General features: G+C 39.6%; 2 protein-coding genes across 4 annotated transcripts in view; one reads left to right on the forward strand and one right to left on the reverse strand.

Moving 5' to 3' along the window:
- Positions 1–116: 116 nt before the first annotated feature.
- On the reverse strand, positions 117–8,938 carry taf13 (TATA-box binding protein associated factor 13). Its single transcript, XM_048540632.2, has 4 exons — positions 8,807–8,938; positions 5,238–5,316; positions 3,667–3,764; positions 117–1,060 (listed from the first exon to the last, which is right to left on the reverse strand). The coding sequence occupies exons 1-4, from the start codon at positions 8,831–8,833 to the stop codon at positions 890–892; spliced, it is 375 nt and encodes a 124-aa protein (XP_048396589.1). The 5' UTR covers positions 8,834–8,938; the 3' UTR covers positions 117–889.
- The window catches only part of LOC125456971 (F-box only protein 40), a 29,619-nt gene continuing 17,352 nt past the window's right edge, over positions 8,891–21,157 (forward strand). Inside the window, exons 1-4 of one of the 3 annotated variants that reach the window (XM_048540629.2) lie at positions 8,891–9,545; positions 19,063–19,243; positions 19,405–19,483; positions 20,172–20,199. In XM_048540629.2, coding sequence (XP_048396586.2) covers positions 20,197–20,199 — 3 coding nt within the window. In that variant the 5' untranslated portion in view covers positions 8,891–9,545; positions 19,063–19,243; positions 19,405–19,483; positions 20,172–20,196. Of the gene's footprint in view, positions 9,546–15,654; positions 15,732–19,062; positions 19,244–19,404; positions 19,484–20,171; positions 20,200–21,157 lie in introns of those variants that run through there. The other 2 variants (XM_048540627.2, XM_048540630.2) reach the window with 2 other exon arrangements.

A 21,157-nucleotide genomic window follows, 5' to 3' on the forward strand; every position in this document is an offset into this window, starting at 1 on the left:
ACTGTAATACTTTCTCCAGTAAGGCCAAGACCCTTAAGTGAAAATTCCAATAAAGGCATTAAACATCAAGACAATTAAATAAATTAACTTAATAATGATGTGGAAAAATTATATGCTTAAAAGATTAAGTTTTATTCTTGATATTAGAAACATTCACTTGCAAAGAAACATAAATTGCATTAAAAAAAACAGCTTTTCTTGAGCATTTTATGGGAATCTCATGGTAAGTTCTTACAGATATTTTTTCTTTATCCTAGCATGGGATGTGGGCGTTGTAGTATATCAATGATAGCCCTTGAACTGAGTGTTTTGTTAAGCCATTTCAGTCCCCAAGTAAGAGTCAGCAACATTGATGTTGGTTGGAGTCACAGGTAGGTTAGACCAGGAAAGGAATGACAAGGGCATATCACTAAAATTTCAGTATAAGAATTTATAAAAGAACATAAGAAAGCATGAAAAATATGTGGCATCAGGTTGGACATCTACTGAGTGAAAATTCCAAAAGATATGCTACAGAATTATTAACTAAGGCATTTGAATTAAGTCTTTTGAATAGTCATTATTTTTCATAATATTTATTGCAGAACTGGCCAAGTTAAAATAAATCATTGGCATACACTAATTCTGATATGTATAAAAACCTTTAAATTATTAACCGTACAAAAAGTCCCATTTCATTGCTTAACCAAAAACATTGCAAATACTGATGAAGCAAAAGTGTAAGTGAATCATCAGATTTCTCAGACCCTGCCTAGCTGAGTCAGAGGCAGACTCTATTGCAACAGTCCATTTTATGAAGTCTGTAATAGGAGTCTATTACAATGTATTATTACACATTTCAGAGAGTAGTATTACAATAATTATTCCACGATATGCTTCCTTCAGAGATCTAAGAGCCATAATTAGCTTCGTCAAAAGCCTTTCTGGCACGTTTTAATTCTTCATTCATTGTCAACAGGTCTTTCACTCTGGCAAATTTCCGAGGATCTTTACGAATAAGAAAGACTATATCTTCTACTTGAACCCTGCCCTGACGTCCAATTGACATGGCCTTGTGAGTCTATACAAAAACAAAATTACAAGTATATTACATTTTTATGTACAAAGAAAAAAAATCCAAAAACAGACATGCTGCTACATCACATCTGTAGAACTCTGCAAATAAGCTGCAGCACTCAGCTACAATTCATATAAGATGGATAAAGTTGATAACAGAAATGTAATGGCAGAACATAAAATTTGTCCCAAGTGAGCTGTAATTTCTACTCAGGAGAATACTAATAGGATATGATCCAAACAACATGTTACTGAAAACCTTAAGATACAGAACTTAACATTTATTTTGCCTATCTGATGTACTTAAACCCAAGATAATACAGTGAGAAACATTCATAATATTTCCACCATTTGGGAACTTGGGTTATAAATTTGAGAAATAATGAACAGCTTTAAATTTGATTTCTATTTTTATATACTATGTGTGTATTAAGAGGAGGACAATTTTTAGTTTCTGTTTTTAAATTCAGAATGCAATACTGGGGTTGTCTGGAGATTTTTTTTACGAGTATTTTAAACAAGGTTTTTAAAACTCTGAGGTGAATCCTTCAGAGTATTAGAAATGAGCATTGAACAGAGAGGAAAAAATAGATTGGGCTGCCTAACAAAGTGTCCTATGGCATAGGGAGATAGACCGAAATTTAGAAAGGCAGAGTGCAGGTTTCTTTCAGAGAGATCATTCAGAAACAAATGGTCTGGAATAGCAGCAGTGCTACTGAGCAATCTCCAAAACAGACAGGTTGCACGTACTCCCAAGTGGCTTAGAATCTAGAAGGAGAAAAACTTCAGAATTTTTAAGCTGTCAAGATAGAAAGACATCTGACAAAGTAAGAGTTTCAAGGAGGACATGTCAAGGAGTAAGTGATTAAAGGTAGCAGCTTGTTAAGATTATTAGGAAGGAAGATTTAACTGAAGATAGTACTGAATAAATGCAGAAGTTCGCTGAAAAGATGCTGATTACAGTCATGCCAACTGAATAGGGAACTGTGAAGTAAAGCATAGTGTGGACCTGGAGGAACACAGCAGGCCAGGCAGCATCAGAGGAGCAGGAAAGTTGACATTTCGGAACAAAGGGTGCCAACCCAAAATGTCAATCTTCCTGCTCCTCTGATGCCGTCTGGCCTGCTGTGTTCCTCCGGCTCCACGCTGTTATCTCTGACTCCAGTATCGGCAGTTCTTACTATCTCTATGAAAGTGAAGCAAGAGCCTTCACTGAGCTTTATCCATAAGGCTGTGATGAAGCCAAGAAATTTGAATCTCTTATTATAGATATCTGTAATGAGAGTTTCAAATATTTCTATACAGTACAAGACAGTTCACTTTATTTCTTCGTGTGTACATGTTGATGTTGTTTCGTTCAAAGTACACTTGCAGCTTCTAAGTATATTCAGTGTCTGACATAGTAAACAATAGCATAATAAAACTTATCAAGTCAGGTTTCAGGTTTCTGACTTGTCCAGTATTACCATCAGTTGAGATAACTATACTCGAGTAATCCCCACTTAAAAAAAGAAATTTCATTAGTTGATCACTGGACAGTCTTCAAGCATAACCTTTAGCCTCTGCTATCAAGAACTCATGTGCATCATAATGGATAGTAGAACTGAACATTTTCATCACTTACTGGATAGCAGAACCCTTGAGAAAGACTGGATTAGTAGAATCACATTTGTAAATCAAGAAAAAATAAAACATTGTCCAGACTAAAATGTTGGTTGACTGAAATTACAATGTAACAAACACAAATCCATGAACAGTCACCAATAAACACTGTATTGAAATTATTCGCAAATTAGCCTCAAGGGAGATATTTTTTATGCAAGGATTTACTCTGGTCTGGAATGAAGTGCCTTAAAGGATGCAGTTTCAATTGTAACTTTCAAAAAGAAACTGGAAATACATCTGAAGAGGGTAAAATTTTCAGGTCTGTGGGAAAAGGGCAAAGCTCTTTTAAAAAGTCAGCATGGGTTCATTAGGTCGAATGATCTCAAAAAACAAGACAATAAATGTATGCCCTACCTTCTTTGCCCAGTGGTTTAGACCATAGAGTCATAGAGCATGGAAACAGACCCAACAAGGTCCAAGTCATCCACGCCGTTTCCCAAACTTATCAACTTCCACTTACCTGCATCTGGCCCATATCCCTCCAAATCTTTCCGATTCACTTGTCCAAATGTCTTCTAAATGTTGTAACTATAGCTGCATCTACCACTTCCTCTGGCAGTTAGTGTTAGAGATTCTGGACAGCTGACAAATATTTGTCCCCCAAATAATACCAAAAACAGACTACCTAACTGACCAGCGTGCTATTTGTAGGATATCCACGTACCCAAATGGCTCTTGGCTTCACTTAGATAATAATGACGGTTTTACCTGAAAATGTAATTCATTGTGTGTGAAGCATTTTAAACATTGATTTAACCATCTTAATTGGACTAAGCTGAGCAAAAAAAATGGTGTTTCTGAACTTGTAGTAAATGCTGTCATAATCCCAAAGTACAAAACCAGAGTTTTTGTTAACACACTGTACTAAATTTTAACTCTACATCTCATGTCATGTTATCTCACAGACTTGATTTCAACAATGATAAAATATAAAGCTCAGCTCACCATTTCAGTGATAAATTCGATGACAAGATCCTCCAAGATATCCACCGATTCAGTGTAAGGATTCTGGTCATCCCCAAAACCATACATCATACATCTTACTGTTTGGAAAGAATATAAATAAGAATGGCCTGTCTCTGTGCTGTACATTATTTTCAATTGTACACACTTCAAAAAAAGATTGTAGGATACCCAATTCTGTCATAATTTAGTGATAACTTCTACCCATCAGTTATAATCATTCACTAGAAGTGTCTGACATTAATTGTTGACTGGAAGTATGATTATTTACTAAGATCAGAATTACATTACTCTATTCCTTTACTGTAATTAAAAACAAAACAAAATTTAAAAGCTGTGCACTTGATATGCAAAACTGGGTAACACTACTTTGTGAACTATATAGATGAAATGAGAAAACCCCTATTATGAGCAATTTTTTAAAATCTTCTTATAGAGAAAAAAATTCAACAATTTCCAATGACTTAAGCCTCAGAAAAGGGTTGAAAGAAGACATGTGTAATTATCATCAGATAGCATTTCATTGGGAAAATAAGAACAGCGTGGCATAGCTGTAACAGTTAACTTAAGGAGTACAATTATGCTAGCACAAAACATAGCTCCCAAATTTCCCACTATACTACAAATGGCAAAAGCTGAATGAGTAATTTGGAAATAGGGGAGGAGACAGGGATTCTGAAATAAACAGGAGACGGGGGAGGCTGATAGAAGATGGGTAAAGGAGAAGATAGGGTAAGAGGAGACAGACAGGTCAAAGAAGCAGGGTTAGAGCCAGTGAAGGTGAATGTAGGTGGGGACTTAGGAAGGGGATAGGTCAGTCCAGGGAGGACGGACAGGTAAAGAAGGAAGGATGGGGTTAGGGGTAGGAGATAGGGGTGAGGCTTGAGGTGGGAGGAATGGTTAGGGAGGCGGGGACTAGCTGGGCTGGTTTTGGAATGTGGTCCGGGGAGGGGAGATTTTGAAGCTTGTAAAGTCCAAATTGATACCCTTGGGCAGCAGGGATCCCAAGCAAAATATGAGATGCTGTTCCTGCATCTTTCGGGTGGTTTCATTGTGACAATGCAGGAGGCCCAGGATGGACATGTCGTCTAAGAAGTGGGGCGGGGTGTTGAAATGGTTTGCGACTGGGAGGTGTAGTTGTTTGTTGCGAACTGAGCGTAGGTGTTCCGCAAAGCAGTCCCCAAGCCTCTTGGACCTGTTTGTCTCCTCTCACCCTATCTGCTCCTTTATCCATCTTCTATCCGCCTCTCCCTGTCTCCTATTTATTCCAGAATCCCCTTCTACTCCCCCTTTTCTGAAGAAGGGTCTTGACCCTAGAAGTCGAGCTTTCCAGCTCCGCTGATGCTGCTTGGCCTGCTGTGTTCATCCAGCTTCACAGCTTGTTATGTCAGATTCTCCAGCATCAGCAGTTCCTACTATCTCTGAATAATTTAGAACTGTTTTTAAGTATTATGAATGAGAAGATGAACTTTTATATTTATGTTTTCAACAAATTACTAAATTGGTAACATTATTGATTTTTAAAAATAAATTTTAGCAGCGTTATGACTTACATTCTTTCGAAAATAATCTTTTTCTTCTTCCTTGTCCACCCTCTGCTCCGCTTCCGCTCTCCTCCACATCTTCATCAAACTGCAGTGCAAAACATACTATATACTTTATCTGATATTTTTGTTACACAGTACTACGTATTATGCATTATTCATGTATTTTACACCCAGAAACATGTTGCCTTACATTTTATTGTCCTGAATCACCCATGACAGTGTAGATCAAACCAGTTTGGAATACATTTATGTAGAGTATTAAAAAGAAGTTTAATTGCGAAAAATGCTTGCGTAAAATTTTTAGGAACACCAAATGTAAGAGCAGCCATTAAAACAATTTTTGAAACTGAGTTGATAAAGTGGCCATTGCATTTCAGAATCCATGCCTATTATTGTAATTCAAAGGCAGCACTCAGAAGGTTACCTTCAACTATATGCTAAAATAAGTGAGTGGTCTCACGATTTAATTTCTTTGAAATTATATGCGATCATAACAAACAAGATTCTTGCCTACGTGCCCTTCCACAAGAAGCAAGTGATGATTAATGCTCTGAATAAAATTTCTCCCTCAGTGTGTCCAGTATGCCTCTTAGTCTTTTTCATCTGGACATCCTTTGCTTGCTGTGATATGCCTGTACTGCTCGTAAACAAATTTTTTTTTACTGTATTTCGGTACACGTGACAATACAATCAATGATTTCAATTCCTGTCACTAATCCTACTGGCTGTATATATCTCATTCCAATCCACACACTGATTGCCAATCTCTTTCTCCTTCCATTGGTTGCAGATATCCCTCCCAAGCTCTCTGTGCTAAGCCTCATTTCCTGTTTTGTTATAGCTCCTTTATCTGCAGTTTCCAGCCACAGCACTAACACTACATTCAGCCTCCCCCACAAATATGCTGTATTTTTGTCCTGCAAATGATTGGCTTTTTCAGCTTTAATTTTAAACCAATCCCACTGTTCCCCATCACTTTCTTAACACAGCAATTCAACACCACTTCAAATCCCTACTTCCACATTCATTACTACATGTGCCTTCCCAGGGATTGGTTCATTATAATCCACGCTTTCATCCTTAATTTGAAAAATAAAAATGTTTTCAAAACTGGAAAACAGGGGAAAGGCAAGTAATATTCAGGGCATCATTCTGGATGGAACTATATGCATATGCAAGAAATGTGAAAATGGGACAAGTTTGTCACAAACTGTGAAAATATTAAAAATCAAGTCAATCTTGAAAACTCAACACAACTTGTTCACAGATAATAAAATGTGAGGCTGGATGAACACAGCAGGCCAAGCAGCATCTCAGGAGCACAAAAGCTGACGTTTCGGGCCTAGACCCTTCATCAGAGAGGGGGATGGGGGGAGGGAACTGGAATAAATAGGGAGAGAGGGGGAGGCGGACCGAAGATGGAGAGTAAAGAAGATAGGTGGAGAGGGTGTAGGTGGGGAGGTAGGGAGGGGATAGGTCAGTCCAGGGAAGACGGACAGGTCAAGGAGGTGGGATGAGGTTAGTAGGTAGCTGGGGGTGCGGCTTGGGGTGGGAGGAAGGGATGGGTGAGAGGAAGAACCGGTTAGGGAGGCAGAGACAGGTTGGACTGGTTTTGGGATGCAGTGGGTGGGAGGGAAGAGCTGGGCTGGTTGTGTGGTGCAGTGGGGGGAGGGGATGAACTGGGCTGGTTTAGGGATGCAGTGGGGGAAGGGGAGATTTTGAAACTGGTGAAGTCCACATTGATACCATATGGCTGCAGGGTTCCCAGGCGGAATATGAGTTGCTGTTCCTGCAACCTTCGGGTGGCATCATTGTGGCAGTGCAGGAGGCCCATGATGGACATGTCATCAAGAGAATGGGAGGGGGAGTGGAAATGGTTCGCGACTGGGAGGTGCAGTTGTTTGTGGCGAACTGAGCGGAGGTGTTCTGCAAAGCGGTCCCCAAGCCTCCGCTTGGTTTCCCCAATGTAGAGAAAGCCGCTCCTGAGATGCTGCTTGGCCTGCTGTGTTCATCCAGCCTCACATTTTATTATCTTGGAATCTCCAGCATCTGCAGTTCCCATTATCTCTCACAACTTGTTCACAGTCCAACCAGCCGCCAGCCTCTCTCAAAGCACAGCATGAATCAAGACATAACTGACATAATCATAGGATTGAGCCTCCTCCTCTGTATCCAAGTATAATTAATCCTAGAAATCAAGACCAAGCAAACTAATTCAACCTCCTGGCCATGACTGCTCCTAATGTAAGCAATGATACAAATCACTTGAATGTGTTCATGCATCCTCCTGAGAAATACATACTTGAAATGTACAAATTGAAGGTGGCTTCAGAAAATGTGTGAAATGCATATTTACATGTAACAATTTTATGAAATGTAAATAGAACAACGCAAGTTTGAATGTCAATTTTAACTACGTGACAAGAATAAATCAAATTTAAAAACCTGAGATTCTTCATGTACCTCCACATGTTACCCTCATAGCAGCTGCAGAGGATATAGATCTGTCACACATTTCCTGCTGGAATGTGCCTATTCAAAGGAAGTCTGGAGAAAGATGCAGTGATTTTTGTCGCGGTTTGTCCTGAGCAGCTCTGTGACACAGGACTCTGTGCTCTATGATCTGTTCCTAAGGATGCATGGACTGCACCTGGAGGATCATAAATTTGGTGAAAAACACTTTGGTCTGCCGGAAACTTGTTGGTCTTCCAGAAAAAGGAGTTGATCCTGACTGAGTGCTCCAGATAGGCATATTCCGAGGTACAGGTCTACATGCTGAGGGATGCACTAAAGCTTTGGGACAGCTGCCACCAAGGCATCGTTTAGGGTCTTTCTGCCAAAGTTAAATGGAGGTCTGTTCAACCATCAGACCCTCTCGATGCTTCAAATATATGTAAATGTGATCTTGATCAAGTAAGAAAGGCCTTTGGTTTGTTTGCTGGATAGAGTCAAACTTCCACGTTTGTTTGCTTTTTCATATGGTCTCTACAGAATTGAACTGCCATAGGAGCTGCAGGTGTATATAAAGATATTTTATAAATAAAGTATATTTTTTAAATAAATAAAACACAGACTGCAGTAGTTCAAGAAAGTGTTTGATAACCAGCTTCTCAAATCAATCAGGGGTGGGCAATAATGACACCCACGCTATGATTTTTTAAAAATCCACTATTATAACCCTAATTTCTCCACACCTCATACCTTTCACACAGCACATACTCTGTTACTCAAAACAAGTAACAAAAAAATGAAAAATGCCACGGAAGCTGGGAATCTGAAAGTTACAGAAACAGAAAACGTAAGAACAAAATACTGAAGAAACTCAGCAGGCCTAGCACACCTTGTTTTCTCAGATTCTCCAGCATCTGCAGTTCCTATCATCACAGAAAAGTAGGGTCGTTTGCAGCTCCCGATTTTTAATTGTTTTGCTGATTTCAGACTATGGCTGCTGAAATTAGCAAATAGCTCAGTGTCACCGTCATTCAGGGCGTTTCGTTGCTGCTGCTGGCGGCAAGAGACATCGATCCGAGCCGTGAACATGCTGAAAGAGAGTGAAGTTCAAGAGCCAGACTCACCGGCTGCTCGTCCTCCTCGTCCGCCATCTTACTCGGAGACAGATCTCAGTCCATTCAACCATACGTCACCAGCCCGCGCGCAAAGCCGAGCAACTGTTACGGATAATGTTGAGGGGTTTCCAGAGAGACGTCCGCGTCACCAGCCACACGTGGTGGGTGTGGAGCAGGAAAGCTGACGTTTCAGGCCTAAACCCTTAATCAGAAAAGGAGTTTTGGCGCGAAACATCATCTTTCCTGCCCATAAGATGCTTCTTGGCCTGCTGTGTTCATTCAGCTCCACACCTTGTTATCACGGATTCACCAGCATCTGGAGTCCCTATTATCATCTTTACCCGTATTTATTTTTAAAGTTTTCCTTAAGACAGATAAAATGGCACAGATGCCAAATCGAAAGACTTTGTTTAAATATAGAAGTACATTCAATCTCAAGCCATGTCTTGTTCAAAACCAAATAGAATGCTCAATCTATTTTAACATTATGTTTAATCCCTCATCCTGAATCACTTAGTTTCTTGAATGCAACTGGGTGCATTTCAGAGGGCAACAAAAAGTCAACCGCAGAATCAGAATTGTATTGGTACAGAAAAATGCTGTTTGGACTGTTGTTTGCACCAGCTCTTAAAATGGGCATCATGACTCATTTTTCTACACTTTCCACATCACCTGCATGTCGTTTCTTGACTGCCTCTATTGAACCTGTCTCTGCCATAGACGATGAACTCCCAACCTGAACTACACAGTAAGTTTTTTTTTCCATATTGTGTTTACTTCTTTTACAAATGATTTTAACTCTGTGCCCCTCATTCTTTGTCCTTTAGAGTGTTACTTTGAGATAGTGAGAACTACAGATGCTGGAGTCATAGATAACACAGTGTGAAGCTGGAGAAAGACAGTAGGCCAGACAGCATCAGTGGAGCAGGAAAGTTGATGTTTCAGGTCAGGAAATTTCTGAAGGAGGGTCCCAACCCAAAATATCAACTTTCCTGCACCTCTGCTGCTGCCTAGCCTGCTGTGTTCCTCTAGCTGCACATTGTGTTGTCTATTTCCATGTTACTCTGACCACATTGCTTGTGATTTTGAAAACTTCATTAATCTCCTTTCATCCTGTTCCTCTCCAAGGAAAACAGCCCCGATTTCTTTAATCAGTTGATTAAGAAAAAACATCCCTTAAAAATGATATTGCTTTCCATGTGTTCTTATAAGGATTCCTGATAATGTGGACTGATGAATGGTATACACAACAGAAAATGTGAATAAAACAAACTGCCTGCAGGTTGGGAGAGATAGTAGGAACTGCAGATGCTGGAGAATCTGAGATAATTAGGTGTAGAGCTGGATAAACACAGCAGGCCAAGCAGCATCAGAGGAGCAGGAAGGCTGATGTTTCAGGTTTAGACAAGGGTCTAGGCCCGAAACATTAGCCTTCCTGCTCCTCTGATACTACTTGGCCTGCTGTGTTCATCCAGCTCTACGCCTTGTTATTGCAGGTTGGGAGAATCTGCAGTGAAAATTGGCAGGAACTTTGATGCAGGTTTGTGATCACAAACAGGTTAAGCTATGAAGGATAATTTATTTCCCTAAAGGACAAATGTGCCTCAAGTTTGTTTAAAATAATTCAGTTTATTTATTTAATTAAGATGTGGTAGTAGGGGGGTGGACAAGGTCAGAAATCATGCAACACCAGGTTATAGTCCAATGGGTTTATTTGAAAACACGCTTTCGGAGCCTTACTCCTTTTTCAGGTGTTTGTGAGAGGTAGTCTCAGACACAGAATTTACAAGTAACAGATCAAAAGGTTACACCATTGATGTGGATGTACCAAACAAATCTAAGATGCTGTTAAATCATTAACCAGTTGAAAATTTTAATTGATTATTATGTATACGTAAATCCCTGAATTCCTTTCAAGTCACTGTCCTGTGAGAACCAAAGGCTTTACCAGTGTCAAGAAGAGGGACATTTTAGATCAGACAATGCGACTTAGGTGTGAGCCCTTGTTTAGAATCATTTTTGTGTTTTAGTTTGGAGTCAGACTGGTTTTATTTCTAAATGAGGAATTTATAAAACACCAAATTGACTGTCTATGAATTGTGTGCTTTTTGAACAAAACAGAAAGTGTGGTGGGGTCACTGGTAGTGCAGTATGAACCCAAGATCCCATCTGAGGCTGTCCTCATGGGTACTGAACTTGGCTACCAGCTTCTGCTCGGTGACTCTGTGCTGTTGTGTAACCCAAAGTCCAACTTGGAGGATGTTTACCCGACGATCTGAGGCCGAATGTCCTTGATTACTGAAGCGTCCCCCACTGGGAGGGAACATTTCTGCCTGGCAATTGTTGCGTGGTGTCCATTCATCTGTTGTTATAGCATCTGCATGGTTTTAAAATATTGTTTAGTACATCCTCATCAATAGTGTGACCCTTTGATCTTTTACTTATAAATTCTGTGTCTGATACTACCTCTCTCACTAACATGTGAAGAAGGAGTAAGGCTCTGAAAGCTTGTGTTTTCAAATAAACCTGCTGGACTATAACCTGTTGTCATGTGATTTCTGACCTTATTTAATTAAGTTTAAGTTCCCATGTGGCAACAGAGTTCAAGTCTCCTGATCTTTAATATACTCTCTGTATTTACCAGCTCAGAAATGTGACCATTCTGCTATTGCTTCTCATCACTGAACTAGCATCAGACAAAAAAGCATTTTAGTACTCCAGTCTTCATGGCTACATGTCATATGTCTTGATATACATTTATTTCAATGTACTAGCTATGTTCCCAATTCATTTCTAAGGCAATTACTACAAAAAAATAAATTGAAGAATGGAAACTGCTTTAGAAATATAATACACCTGCAAATGCAAATTGACCCTCTCAGCAACAACGTAACTTTATGGGCAAATAGATGTATGGGCAAAACGTTGAATAATATTGCATAGGTATAAGTAAATGGATAAATCAGGTAAATAGTTTAAAGAATGAGAACTGAGAGTGTCAGGCTTAACTCAGGCTTAGCTTTTCACAATAGTTGAAACACTAAATGAGTACATTCCCTTCTTGCTAGCCCTCCTGGGTTTAGAGTGGATATTAGTGGCCGATCTATCCCCAGAAATGGAAACAGATGTTGTGAAAGGGAAGGAAGGAGTCGGAGATAGACCAGCTGAAAGTGAGGGCAGGGTGGAATTTGGAAACAAAATCACCAAACTTTTCCAATTCTAGACAACAGAGAGAGAAGCAGCACCAATGATATCGTTGTTATATCAGAGAAAGAGTTGTGGGTGGGGGCTGGAATAGGACTGGAACAAGGAATGTTCCACATACCCCATGAAGAGACAGGCATAGATGGGGCCCAGACAGGTACCCATGGTCACCCCTCTGAACTGAAGAAAATGAGGAAAAGTTAAAGAGAAGTTGTTGAGGGTAAGGATGAGTTCAGCCAAGCAGAGGAGAGTGGTGGCGGGTGGGGACAGTTCAGGCCTTTGCTCCAGGAAGAAGCGGAAAACCCTAAGACCATTCGGAAATGGGAATGAACATGTAAAGGGTTTGCATCTATATGGTAAAGAGGAGGCGGCCAGAACTGGCAAACTAGAAATTTTGAAACTGGTATAAAACAGCAGGAGAATTACGGATATACATTGGCGGGGACTGGACCAAGGGAGAAAAGACTGAGTCACGGTAGAAAGAAATGAGTTCTGTGGAGCAGAAACAGGCTAAAACAATGGGTCTGCCCAGAAAGTCCTGTTTGTAAAGTGCCTCCCACTTTAAAACACCATCCTGTTCCCTGACCAAGCGTGCTGCAGTGTACCATCAAAGCTCAGCATAAGCTAGAAGAACAACACCTCATCTTCCACTTGGGGACCCTACAGCCCTCCGGAATCAATAACGAGTTCAATAATTTTAGGACGTAAACTCTCCCATGTCCTAGCCCCCTACCGTACACACCGGGCCTTGTTATCACATAGTCTGCCATTGTACACTACCTATTGTTAGACACTAACAGTCCGCATTAACATCTATTCACCCTCCTAGCAAGATCATTATCAGTTCATTGTCTAGCCAACTACTCTTCTCTCTCTCTGGGCTCTATCCCCACTATTGTTTACTCCCTAAGCCTTTCCCCTCCTTGTTTTCTGCATATAAACCAATGTTTTCCTAACTACCATCAGTTTTGAGGAAGGGCCACCAGACCCGAAATGTTAACTCTGATTTTTCCTTCACAGATGCTGAGCTTTTCCAGCAACTCCTGTTTTTGTTCCTGACTTACAGCATCTGCAGTTCTTACTTTTGAGAGGTTCATTTTTGGATGGCCACGTTCAGCCATTTTGCACAGGTCCGTGAAGGCCATGATGTTGAATGATGCACTGGTGTCTATCTGATACTTTACGTTGACCTATGTTGTCCTTCTGCAGTCATCATTCCAATAGCCACGAACCATGTCTCACCTAATTACTTGACTGAACCAACCTGTTGTATGGTATAGAGTGATTTGGCAGAATCTTCAGCTGATATCTCTGCTGAGGTCATCTGTACTTGCTTGTTGTGCTTCCTTTTAGCCGTAAAGCACGTGCATAAGTTTCTCCACATTTGACATGCCATCTCCTTTGCATGAAGCATACTCCTTTGCATACTGCTTCGCAATATTCAGATCCTGCCCTTTGTCTGTAACTGTTCTTCCATTTATATCCGGAGTATCTATCAGCAAACTACAAGACCAGGACTATACTGACAAGGCAAAGGAGGAGATTACAGGGTCTCGATGTTCCTTTTCAAATTCTCTTTGGCCAAAGCACAGGTGCGAGAGGACTAGAGAACAGCCAGAAACAAATTCTGAGGGATAGAATTAATCTCCACTTGGAGAAGTAAGGATTAATTAAGAATAGTCAGGATGGCTTTTCAGGGTGAGATCTAGTCAGGATGGCTTTTCAGGGTGAGATCAAGTCAGACAAGTTTAAATGAGATTTTTGAGGAAGTGACTAGGTGTGTAGATGAGGGTAGTGCAGCTGATGTAGTCTACATTGACTTCAGTAAATCTAAACCTGAAAAATGTGAGGTGGTGAATTTTATGAGGACTAACAAGACAGGGGAGTACACAAGAATGATTGGATCTTGGATAACAAAGTGTGGAGCTGGATGAACACAGCAAGCCAAGCAGCATCTTAGGAGTACAAAAGCTGACGATTCGGGCCTAGACCCATCATCAGAAAGTTCTGATGAAGGGTCTAGGCCCGAATTGTCAGCTTTTGTTCTCCTAAGATGCTGCTTGGCCTGCTGTGTTCATCCAGCTCCACACTTTGTTATCTCGAATTCTCTAGCATCTGCAGTTCCCATTATCTCTGATACAATGATTGAAACCTAGACGGTTTAGAGGATCAGAGGGACCTTGGTGTGTATGCCCATAAATTCTTAAAGGCAACAGGACAGGTAGATAATGTGATTAACACAGCAGATTATTGCTTGTTAAATGTCTTGTTTATGCCGGAACTTACCTTGTTAATTTTCAGACTTCCATCTTACGAAATTTGCCAAACTACCAGACACTCGGATACCCCAATAAGGAAACCAGAGCAAAAAAAACCTGGCAAACTGAGCTCGCTGCTTGCTCCATACCCTTCCACTTTGCACGCCTGGAAACAACACCCTCAGCCACACGCATCCTACCTGCATTGAAATTGGTATTTGACATGTGTCAGCCTCTAAGAACACTAATGGCACATCTCCGATTCATTTACAGGACATTTCTGCACTTTAGTGTATCTCAGGCTGCACTGATAATTGTCATTGTAGTACTGCTGCGAGGACACTATGTTCTCAGGGACGCACACTACTCATGGACAGAACCAGGCTACATCTCCAGGCCCTCTGCTTACAGTTGTAGCACTTTCTCACTCTGAACTTACTTGGATTTTCAAAGCATTCCTACTTTGCACTGCCTTGCTTTGCCTTTTTGCATTTTGCCCTCTCAGCCAGAGATGCCTGACTCATATCACTGCTGTTTTGACTTGTAGTTGAGCACAAAAGCAGTGCCAGCAAGTTTGTCATTGTTGCTAGCAGTACTTAGTCAAGTCAAGGAGGATAGCTTTCACTTGGGAGTTCCGGGCACAGAAAGCAGTCCAGACCCATCTTGGGTGGTCAAAGTCAGGATGCTCTCCTTGCAAGGGGTGAGGAGTTGAATGACAGGCAGTACACCACCTGTCTTGATTCTTTCTGCCTTAATGGGAGATCACATATTATAGAAGACAAAAATGGGTGGCACAACCATTACATTTGGGGCATGTAGGGCCATATTACAAGTGAGTGAGTCAACAGTGCAGGGAGCATGCAGGATTAGTGGTGTTGGGTGTTAGGGTGGGTAAAATTAAGTGGGGAAGATGTTGCAGGTATTAGTCAGAGTGATAGAACATGAGCCTTAATGGGAGGTGGAGGAAGTAGGAGAGATAGTGTGATGAACTGGAGGGAAGGTGGAGGCATTTATGGAGAAGAACCTTAAACTTCTTACCAAATTGCTGTGCATTCCTCCAGCTGGCTGAAAGTACTTTTAAGGGTGACAAGCTCAGACTAGGCTGGTAACATTTGGTATTGTAGTGCCTGGCCCTGGCTGAAGCAGACCTGCAATGTCACCCCATCCAACAGGACCTCCAGGTACCTGCCTATGCAGCAGGGCACTGATTTTACTTTGTCTGCTGTGGCCAAAAAAAGCAAAAGATTTGTTCATTAACAAGAGAAGAAATAGTACTGTTTTGGGCATTAATGGTTTGTTGCCTACTAGGATCCCAAACATCACTGACCTCATTCCAAAAGCTCTAATTCAGTTTATTTTTAAAACCAAACACATTTATCTAAATATAAATGTGACCTCTTGATGAGTTGAGCATGTGTAGTATTCAGATCTAAGCAGGGAGGACTAAACTCAACAACAAGATTTTTCTAAAAGTAAGTTTGTTTTTCTTTCCAGCATTACATTAACTTCTGTTGTGTTTTTCTATAGTATAGACTTATGGCTGTGCGTGCTGCATGTTAAATTAATCATTTAGCAAAAGTGTTGAATGATCATTAAATATCGATAGAGCAAATGGATCTTGTGATCCAGAAAATCTCAGCAACAAAACACAATTTGATACTTAATGATGTACAAATCCTTTGTCAAGTAAAATCTTCACGCTGGTGCAGCTATGTGTGAAAAACATAAAGATTTTAATGGTATAAATCTTTCTATAAAACACCCTTCTTCAAAGAAATACTCAGTTTTAGGTGCATTTGTATGAGTGTATATAAATTCAACAAGACTTCAAGGAGTAACATATGCTGATTTTCTTGAGTAACAATTACATAAGTTTAAATTTAAGACCATTTAAGAAGAATGAAACCACATAGCTCAGATGGTGTCTCATAGATTAAAACTTTTTTTGCTGCAGTATTTTGTGTGATGAAATAAATCTATAAGAACCCTGAATAACTCCTTTAGAAAGATTAACATGAAGTATTAAGATGTTGCACTTTACAAATAAATAGAAATGCTGCATGATTCCTGGGGTTTGCTTAAAACCAGAGTGACCTTGCTTTCAACACTGAAAGAAATTTAAATCTAGTATACTACTGAAAATTATCACTATTAAATATGCCCACCAACCACAAGCATTGTATGCAATAAAACCAGTAAATGCTGGAAGTACTTAGTGGGTCTGACAACATTTGTGGGCAGAGACAAAGAGTTAACATTTCAGGCTGATGACCCTTTCAAGGTTATCATGCTGAATCATTAAACTTGGTTTCACTCTCCATGGACACTGAACATTTCCAGTACTTTCTATTTGTGACTCATATTTTTGTAGTCTGCAGTATCTTGCTCCAGCATTGCAAGCTAGATATTTTGATTATCCTTGTGCAATTTGATGTGCCAGCCTGGGAATTTCTTCAAGCGCTCAATTGCCAAAACTGTGGTAAAAGCTGAAAACTTCATGATTTCCACTTATAAATTTTATTAAAGTATTATTAAATTAAATGACCAATATTACTAGTAAACTCTGAACATATTTCAATGTCTCTCATTGGAAGTTTGTTAATTTTAGGTGTCAGAAATTGTTTCCTGATGCAGGATATAAATTCCTGTATGGACTTAAAGGGCATTTAGGGTGAAGTTGCCAAATTGGGACGAGTTTTGTTTTTCAGCATCCAAGCAACTGAGACTGAGGGACAGACAAACGTACCTCAGCCCTCAACTCATTAAAATAAATTATTAATTTTACTTTCCCACAGATCAGTAACAATATATCTACAGCCTACATGAGTATATGAGTAACACTAGGACTGTCTCAATTTCTGTGACTTAGCAGGTGGATGCCAAGTGCCTTTTTGTGTTGCCTGAGCAGCCTGTCCACCCTCCCTTCCAGCAGAAAAATAGTCAAGGTTAAAGAAAGACACTGCAATCACAATGGAACTTCACTAGAATTAAGGAACATACCTTGAGTAGGGTTGAAGATAGATGATAATCAGGTGTCAGATGTTAGCACTTTTGTGGTACAGCGATACTATCCCTATCTCTGAGCCAGGAGGCCTGTATACAAGTCCCATCTGCTTCATCGCTCTTTTAATAACATCACTGACCAAATTGATTAGGAAAATATCTATAACCCAGGTTCAAAAAGTCTAGGCCCGAAACGTCAGCTTTTGTGCTCCTGAGATGCTGCTTGGCCTGCTGTGTTCATCCAGCCTCACATTTTATTATCTTCAAAAAGTCTTTTGGATCTACTTTGTTTACCTGCATTTGAAATGCACAAACCCTACCATGTCTCTGATTGTAGCCTACGGTAATAATTGTCTGAAGATACCTGATCTCACCTGACCTCAGACTTAGGTCTGGTTTGTATTTAGACGGGAGACTGCTTGGGAATACCAGATGAAGCTGTCACTGTCTAATCAAGGGGTCATGTGGTCCAGTGGTAGTGTCCCTCCCTTAGGGCCAGGAGGCTGGGGTTCAAGTCTCACCTGCTCCAGAGGTGTGTACTCACGTCTCTGAATGGATTGATTAAGAAATATCTGCAGTGGAATTGTCCCTATCTCTGGGTCAGATGGAGACGTCCTACTTCCAATGGAGGTGTGTCATAACATGTCAAAGAGCTTGATTAAAATAACAATGAGATGACTGACTCTTGAGTTGCAGTGACAGTGTCCCTCTATAACAATGTGATATTTGTTAGTAATTATCAATAAATCTTTCTCACCCAGAGGATAAACCGTCATAAATTCCTTTCAGTTGTGAACTATTTTCTGATAGGTTAAATGTTAAATTTTAAGTTTAATTTGTCTCCTGACATCCTCTCTGCTTCTTTGCTACTCTCTTTCAATATAGCTTTTCCTTTACTCTATATTTCTCTGTTATTCATTCATTCTAATTCATCACATTTCAGTCCTTCCACAGTTTATTTCATGATCCTGTGGTGAAGATGACTCACTGTTCCATTGTTCATCACAATTCTTCATGTCTTTCTTCCCTTGCTACATTGTGGATTAAAACATGTTAAATTGTAAGCATGCAGCAACAACTCTAAAAGAGCAACCTGTGGGATGTACCTTTCCATCAAAATCTGGTTATTTCAACTTGTCGTTCTTTTCTTGATTGCTTTTCTTTTTGACCTGTGATTTTCTAACATTTGCTTTCAGTCTTTATTATTTTCACATAACTTAACCTTGCTCATTTTCTCACTCTCCTTAATAACTTGCATTCACAGTCATTTTGTCTATCGTATGCCTTCCTCCTTGTGTAGCTTTCTTATTCTTTTATACAGTCTAATTTGCTGAACCTAATTTTCTCTCAACTTCTTCTTTCTCTAATTTATTTTCATGGCCATTATCCTTTCTGTCTGTTTTTTTTTCATTCTTTATTTCAATCATTTTCTTACCCTATATTGTAATTCTTACTGTTTCTTTACTTTCACATTCCCTCATTTTTTCTTTCCCCATTCCTATTAATTTTTATTTCTATTCTCTTGTTTTCAATTTCATGTCTCATTCATTTCCTCCTCTTTCTTTTTAATTCTGTCCTCATTGTTCTTCTCGTACTCTCATTTTCCTTTTCATTTACATTTATCATTATTTAAACTTTACTCTTTTAAATTTGTTCATTTTATTTTCTTTCACCCTGTTCCCTGGTCATTAGCCTCAATATTAACTTCCCATGCCAAATGGGAGAGGGTTGGAGAAGGAGGATATGTAATCAAATCTGCAAGAAACAGTTATAACTTGCTGTGCCTTTTGTTGATGACAGGTCAGTGCTGTAAATAATATTTCCTTGGCTCAGAATCTACTACGTGAGGTCACAGTTACAGGAGAACTGTTGGTCATTTAGCGCTGAAGTGAAATGAAAATTCTTCTCTCAAGCAGATCAGAACCTTTGGAATTCTTTACCTAAGAGAGCTGTGGATGTTCAGTTATTGACCATATTCAAGGTAGGTGTTTATTTTTAAGTACTTGAGGAATTATGAAAGAATTATGCTAGAAGGTGGAGTTGATATGAGGATCAACCTTGATCTTGTTGTATGGCAGGGTAGACTCAAAGAGTAAAATGTCCTACTCCAGTTTATAATTCCTATGTTCCTTCTGTTTAAAGGCAAATATAATTTTTCCAGATTGTCAGCATGAATTTTCTATTCACCACGGGAACATAAAGCCAACTCCAAACTAATCAGGTGAGGTATACTTTCTTCCTAAAGATGAATCTGTAAATTTGCTGCTCATGCTGTAAATCAGAAACAAAAATAGAAATTGCTGGAAAAGCTCAGTGGGTCTGGCAGCATCTGAGGAAAGGTCATTCCATATCCAATATTAACTCTGATTTCTCTCCACTGATGCTGCCAGACCCACTGAGCTTTTCCAGAAATGTTTATTCTTGTTTATACTTTCTTCGTCTTTTGCAAGTTTCAAAGTCTTTTTAAGACAAATGAAATCTCCAAATCTAAATTAATGTCTACCAAAAAATGCCCAAAGTTAGCATTCTGTATTGTGAGGATGGAAAATTGAAATATCCCTTGTTGGTATCAATGTTGAGTCAAATTGCCAGAAAAATATTGTGATACTCTGAATTGGATCCAGTATTCATACTTGATCTCAAGATGATTGATACCGAGGTTGAAATGAATCTAAATGAAAAATGAAATTCCTTACTCTTTATCTCATCACACGAATTACAAGTTGTGCCAAATCACTCACAATGTCTCTATTTCCATTTACTGAGATCACAACATGATGCTCTGCCTGCGATATAAACCAAACTCCATTAAACTGATGCTCGCTGAACTGAATTTTTTAAAAAATTGGAAACTTATTGTATGTGAAATTTCTCATATTATAGATAAAGTAATTCTCTTACTCTTTCAGCTGAGAAGAAAGAAGATTAGTCAAAATGGTAAGACATTTGGATATGAACTTGACTGTCACTGGCAGTAAAATGTAATACTAAGTTTGTACTTAAAAGTTAATACATGTTTATCTTCTGATAGAAATTAATATTTGAATGTTCCAATCTCTGCTGTACCCAAAATGCTGTAGTGTTTGTGTGACCTTATCACTAAAGTTAACCTTAATCTCTCACTAGTTTCCTCTCATCTTCTCCTCTTTTGAGCACCTCTCCCTATTGCAGCCTTCATGGCTCTCCTTGACAATCTCCTTGACAATCCTCAGAGATAATGGGAACTGCAGATGCTGGAGAATCTGAGATAACAAAGTGTGGGGCTGGATGAACACAGCAGGCCAAGCAGCATCTTAGGAGCACAAAAACTGATCCTTCATCAGAAAAGGGTCTAGGCCCGAAATGTCAGCTTCTGTGCTCCTAAGATGCTGTTTGGCCTGCTGTGTTCATCCAGCTCCACACTTTTGTTATCCTTGACAATCCTCGTTCTTTGCAACCAGCCCAGAGTTTGTCACTGAGGTAGAATTCTGAGCTTACTTTCTCATCATTTTATGTTTCTTTTACTTTCTTATGCTAGCATGTGTGCTAGCATCAGTGATAGTCATGACACCGTAGGTCTGTGAAAGTGTCATTTACATGTGAGCAACAAAGAGGCAAAAATATGGGCAATTGGAGAAAGATAAGTTTCTACTCTGTTAACTCAGTGCTGCCACATAAACCTATGGTAATTTATGACAGGGTTGTCTTTTCTGAGTTAAGCAAAATTGTGAACTGGTTAGAGACATTCATCAGTCGGTGTTTTTACAGATCTGACCCTGTGAGACATGCTAGTGAGTTAAAAATTATTGGGCATAACTCAGCAGCATGAAAAGCTGCAGTGACTGTAAGTGTAGTGAATATGGTGAAATGGGAGTTTCACAAATCCTAAGTAGTGTCCTTGTAAAAGTGCAGCTTT

Source organism: Stegostoma tigrinum, chromosome 12 (genome assembly GCF_030684315.1).
Source record: "Stegostoma tigrinum isolate sSteTig4 chromosome 12, sSteTig4.hap1, whole genome shotgun sequence".
Taxonomy (NCBI): Eukaryota; Metazoa; Chordata; class Chondrichthyes; order Orectolobiformes; family Stegostomatidae; genus Stegostoma; species Stegostoma tigrinum.